The sequence below is a fragment of the Anopheles ziemanni genome, chromosome 3 (assembly GCF_943734765.1).
Source record: "Anopheles ziemanni chromosome 3, idAnoZiCoDA_A2_x.2, whole genome shotgun sequence".
Taxonomy (NCBI): domain Eukaryota; kingdom Metazoa; phylum Arthropoda; class Insecta; order Diptera; family Culicidae; genus Anopheles; species Anopheles ziemanni.
Window position 1 is genome coordinate 13,673,903 of NC_080706.1, and position 5,780 is coordinate 13,679,682.

General features: G+C 44.8%; 3 protein-coding genes across 3 annotated transcripts; 1 reads left to right on the top strand and 2 right to left on the bottom strand.

Moving 5' to 3' along the window:
• The first annotated feature begins 74 nt into the window (after positions 1-74).
• Positions 75-1,002, top strand: LOC131284131 (uncharacterized). Its single transcript, XM_058312985.1, has 2 exons — positions 75-724; positions 792-1,002. Exons 1-2 carry the CDS (start codon positions 75-77, stop codon positions 1,000-1,002), a joined length of 861 nt encoding a protein of 286 aa, XP_058168968.1.
• Positions 1,003-1,800: 798 nt separating this feature from the next.
• On the bottom strand, positions 1,801-2,607 carry LOC131284132 (uncharacterized). The gene is made up of 3 exons (XM_058312986.1): positions 2,464-2,607; positions 2,007-2,389; positions 1,801-1,936 (listed from the first exon to the last, which is right to left on the bottom strand). Exons 1-3 carry the CDS (start codon positions 2,605-2,607, stop codon positions 1,801-1,803), a joined length of 663 nt encoding a protein of 220 aa, XP_058168969.1.
• Positions 2,608-4,010: 1,403 nt separating this feature from the next.
• LOC131289056 (uncharacterized) lies at positions 4,011-4,880 on the bottom strand. The gene is made up of 3 exons (XM_058318256.1): positions 4,704-4,880; positions 4,232-4,623; positions 4,011-4,149 (listed from the first exon to the last, which is right to left on the bottom strand). The coding sequence occupies exons 1-3, from the start codon at positions 4,878-4,880 to the stop codon at positions 4,011-4,013; spliced, it is 708 nt and encodes a 235-aa protein (XP_058174239.1).
• Between the last annotated feature and the right edge of the window lie 900 nt (positions 4,881-5,780).

A 5,780-nucleotide genomic window follows, 5' to 3' on the forward strand; every position in this document is an offset into this window, starting at 1 on the left:
CGTGTGTGTGAAGTATCCTCAGAATGTCATTTAAGGTGATCCTTCGTGCAATAAGTGTTCTCCCCCTAGCTTCCATGGTGGTGGGTGATTTCATCCCTTGGTTAATCGTACCGGAAACGGCACCAACACGTCACCAACTGATCAGTGGCATCGGTATCCCGGTGGGAACGCCGGAATCCATCACAAGCGGTTGGGTAATGAAGGCGCAATACTTCCTGCCGACCAAAGTGGACGACCTGAAACCAGAACTGTGGGAAAACTGGAACGACAGCAGGCGCGCTCTGTCCAAGCGTGACCTATCGGGGATCCTACCGGGAGCCATTCCGGTGACTCAGCTTCCGCCTCAGGTACGCGGATACGAACGGTACGAGGTGGACAATATTGCGATCAAACAGGAATCGCTCGATAACGGCAACGATGGTAGCGAAGAGTTTGATGACGGTGACGATAGTTACTGGACGGACGAGGAGGATGAGCAGGTACTGGGTCAACCAGAACACGATGGTGTGCTGTGGCCTGCACCAAAGGAGATCGACCCGGTCCAGTTGGACGGATACAGCGCCAAGGAGTCCCGCTGGACCATGTACAAGGGGTTGGAGAAGCTGAGCGAAAACTATGGCCTCCCGGGGCGGCCCTGTGTGCTGCGGAGTGTTTGCGAGGCCGCGGAGGCACAGTTTACGCACACGGGTGGCATATTTGCCGAGCTGCTGCATATCGCCTTTACGTGAGTTTGTGGAAAGTGGTTCCAATCATACGATTTTACTGAGACCATTCGTACACTTCCATTCTAGACCGTCGAGCACCACCGAACCGTTGTCGGAGCATCGGGACAATGAGTACTTCCGGGCGGAGCAACTCGGCCGAACCGGGGCCCCTTGTGAGCGAATCTTTCCCGAGTGTGCCCACTCGCTGTTGGACATTTTCACCGGCGTTCACGACCCTGAGACTAACAAGATGAGGCTGCTGCACGATGAGGTGAAAGCTTTTCTCATGCGGAAATGAGATGGAGGAACTGACCGGTCCAATGTTTGCAATGGGAAACATTGAATAGATAAATGTAATGCTTGTTAGTCACGCAAAGGGTATCACAAAATCGATGATAACAAACACGTTGACAACAAATCAATCTCTTTGTCAGTTTCATGATTACCTTCAGTTGTTTAAGAATACAATAGTTCCATATCTTAGAACTGTTTTTAAAATGCACAAAAACGTCTCGGATTATATTTATAGCACATCTATGCAATGTTTTAACATTCCTGTTTATAGATTGGTAAATATATAGTTCAGTTAACAGTTATATCTTTTGTCCTCCAGTCGATTCCCAAATCCTTTACTTTTTCGGTCGATTGCCTGTAAAAGTTTCCTCATTTGATTATTTGATTTAAATTCTCATTTGATTATTTTCTCCTTCTTCTCAATTGATTATATCCATTCAATTGATTATTTTCTGCTTTAAATTGAACCGAATAAATTTTTGAAAACTCAAAAGTGTGGATATTGTAGAACATTGTTTCGCATGTTACATATTATAATGCGGATCTTTTCAAGTAGCAAAGATATTGCTACAAAACAAAACGTTAGGGAAAACTCATAAATTCATTTGTTCTATTTTATTATATGCTGACACCTGCCTTTTTTAAGTCTAACTACTTTTATCTTTAATTCTTATATACAAATACTGAGGCTATACCAATTGAGCATCAAAGCAAGAATTTACTTTATATTTTAATTTTTATATTCTAAACTGTTTTAAACAATGACTCTCTTAAATTTATCACAAATTACAATTGATCAGATTTAAATGAAAAAACTGATTGCCGCTAGTGGATCATGTGGACAATGTTTCGTGTACTTGACACAGTTTTGCTGTTGTCCCAACTCCTCCGCCAGATAGAACTCGCTCGGAAGCTTCTCGCATTGTGAATTTGACGGTCTGCAAGGCAAGAAAAGGATTCCAATTAATGGCACATCTCCGAGTAACACCTTGAGCTTATTACACGCACGTGAAAACTAGTTGCAGTAAGTCTCCAATGACCCCGTTAGTTTCGTTCACCGGCCAGCTGGCCAGCTCGCAGATCATTCTCAGGATGCACTTTTTCCCGTCGTATCCGTGCCGGGCCAGGTTGAGTTCGATCGTACGGTATAGCTTTTTTCGCGTGAACCGGGCTACCGGGGGCTGTCCGGACGTCGTTCGGATGGCACGATCTTCCGATCCGCCGGCCTGTGTGTCCTCCTCCTTGTTTATTTGATCGTTGTCGACCTTCTTCAGCACGCCTTGCGTGAAGTCACTGGCATCACCCGGCATGCCGTAGTTGGCCTCGAAGTTGTACGCCAAAAAGATGTTCCTTCCCGTGATCAGCAGCGGCACCGAAAGAGCGATCAGGATCTGCCAAAAGAAGTCACATACGTTGGTGGCAGTCACAGTTTCCATCCGGCCACCGAAATCGTTCCCACACTTACGCCTGTTGCACTATCCTCGGTAAACACTAGCGTGCGCTTGTGGCGTCCCAGCTCACCGTGCAGCAATTCGTTCCCGGCCAACGAATGGACGACGGAAAGCCCCGCCAGAAGAAAGAGATACGGAAGTGCCACGTTCGAAAGCATCGCTTCCTGCTGGTCCCACGGCGCGCTCGCGGGAAGTAGAATACAACTGACTGGCCTGTTACCATTTTCCACCTCGTTAACTGTGCCTCAAACGGTGACGTCGTTTCTGTCACGTCGTTTTCCTTTTCCCCGCTATTTGTTTGCCCGCTAACCGTTGTTTGTAGTGCTCGTGACGGGTCTACTTCGGGAGCTGGCAGAAGAATTTTTGGAAACCCTGATTCGATAAGAACTTAACACCTTGTTAACAGAGGATGGATTCCGCTGCCTCGATAATTGACCACTTTAACGAGGAAACTTGATCCCTTGACAATCGAATCCGAGGAGATCGGCATTTGGGAAATGATTTTACTGAACGAAACGATCTCGTCTGAAAAATCAAAATTATTATTGTCAGATTGAAACCAAGCCGTTGTTATTTGTTCAACTGATGTAATTTAGATTAAGTTAAATCAGCTTAAAAAGAAAAATCTCATCACCGCTGTTCTTATAAAGGTTCCAGGTTCTGCCAAAAGTGTCGCTTACTCTCACCGACAATGTTAACTGATCTTTACTCAACCAAACTGCAAAGGTCACTGTGGCCCATCGGAATGGTTCGATTTCATTCCAACTCCTCCACGCCCGAGAGATGCCGAAAGTCGTCATTTACCACCCAGGGAGAACAGGTGTTGTTGAAAAAATCATCCAATGAAATTCCAATGAAGTGTTAATTTTCCCGCGGAACATCTGCACGAAAAAAAATTAATCTCCCGAGCGCGCGTGATCTTTCTGGCTGCATTCGAAATCCCGGGCGCTACAGGCGTTAACAAGCATCCACCTAACGGTAACGAGGCTTGTTTACGACCGGAAATCACGAACGGGGCGTACTGGTACCCAATCTAATTTTACCCCCCTAAATTTATCCTTCAATTCCATACAAAAAAAGATCAATATTCAAATAATTTAATATTCTGCAAATCAATCGTAGATCATACTCTATTAATAATACTATTAACATCCTTAATTTAACACTAGAACTACCGGATCAGTCATTTTGACTGGTAAGGTGATTTTTCAATCATATTTATTTCTTAAGGTTTAACAATGCTACCAAATGTTAATGCATGACTTTCGCACATCTAATGGAATGTTTATTTTTATGTATTCAAAAATAAAATTTTCTTCCTAATTTTGAACATAAATAGCGGAAAAGTCCCAAGCGCGATAGTTTTAGTGTGAATATTTCTTTTGCGACGAGATATTTGTGGTGATATTTCTGCTACGAAATTAAACTGCCAACTATAAAACAAAAACACGTACATTTTTTACCAAAAAGTAACCCAACGGTTCGTCATTCCAATTTAATTCTCAGTATAAAATAAATAATGAATAAATATAACATAATGAATTTCATCATCCGTTTTAATCTACAGCACGAAGCTTACTAAGTCGATTGGATTCGAGGGGCAATGTACCCGATATTTGGAACAGTTTCTATCGTTGCGGCCCAGCTCCTCGGCGCGGTAGAACTCAACTGGCAGGTTCTCATCCCTGGACATGGATGGACTGTGGAAGAAATCAAACAGAGGGAAAGAGAATAAGAACCAGTCAAAGCGATCACTTCAAAGATCCCGAACGAGACACTTACGTGAAAATCAACTGCAGCAAATCACCCAACACGCCGTTCTCGTGTTGGAGCGGAGTCTGCGCCAAATCGCAGATCATCCGCAGGATGCACCGTTTGCCGGCGAATCCGTAGCGCTGCAGGTTCACGTCGATCGTACGGTAAAACTTTTTCCGACTGAAGCTCGATCGTCCCCGGGGAGACGCCACCGTCGTCGTCGTCGTAGTCGGTGTCGTAATCGAGCGACCAACCTTCCGTGCCGTACCGCCCTCTATCTGCTCGTTGTCGCCCTTCTTCAGGATGCCCTGCGTAAAGTCCGTACTGTCCGTGGGCATGTTGTAGTTCGCCTCGAAGTTGTACGACACGAAAATGTTTCTGCCCGTCACGAGCAGCGGTATCGACATGGCGATCAGGATCTGACGATAAATCCGGGACGCGTGAAAAATGATCACTCATATCCTTAAGCGTAGGTAAATTCGAGCACTTCCGTACTTACCCCGGAGCAGCTATTGAAGGTGTACACCAGCGTTCGCTTCGAGCGACTACGATCGGTCCGTGGTTCGGTAAGGATCTGCGCCGCCTCACCATTGCTTCGCGATGTCAGCTCCTGCTCTAACGTGCCGAGAACGAGCAAACCTAACAGAAGTAGCCCACGCTCCAGAAGTAACTTCATCGTCTGCGATCTACCATCGAGAAATGAGGTGCAGATACCCTCGATCGGCTCATCGACGGTGCGAGCCAATGCATGTTGCCCTCACCTTCGCGCGCGTACCTGTTTTTCTTCCGATCTGTTTATTCATAAGGTAAATGTGCACCCTTTTGTGCATCAATTTTCACCTTCCCATAATGTCCGCATGCCAGCTATCGGCGGGGGAACCAGCCCCGGCCTAGAGGTTGCCCTCATTTAAGCGTGCATGTCCTCCTTTTGCAGTTAGTCATTAGCTCTATCACGCTTCGGTTAGGTTACAGCTTTCGTGAAGCGAATAATTTATTTCATTCTGTGATTTAAACATGCGCGAGTGTTTTCGGCTCGAGATTGATGAGGTGCCTTCCGTTGGGCTTCTATAGTTAATATCCGCGGCGCAACACAAGCACCGATCGTTACAGTTATTTCATCGTGTATACATACTGTTTCATTCAAATATAATAGTTCACTATTCTATCCTCTCTGATCCTTCAGCTTCTAAACATAAAAATATATATTCTAGTGCGCGTCTCCGTTTGGTAATTGGAAATGTTTGATCTTACGTTTAATCGACCACACGGGGTTTGCTTTTCCCGGTGGACAATAAATATAGGTAAGGCGTAGTAATAATGCATTCGGGTATGGAAGCACAGAAAGAGAAAATATATTAATGAGTTCGTAGCGCAAAAAGTGGGACATGCTAAATATTCATAAACCCTACAAAAGCTAACTCGTGTTAACGAAACTACTACTGGCTGGAATCTCTATCTATGATACGTCACAAATATAATACTTGGTATGTAAGGTCACGATTGCGGTACGGAAAAGATCAAAAGATAAATTCATCTGGTTGAATGATGTTTCGAAATTTCATTCTTATAGTCGTTA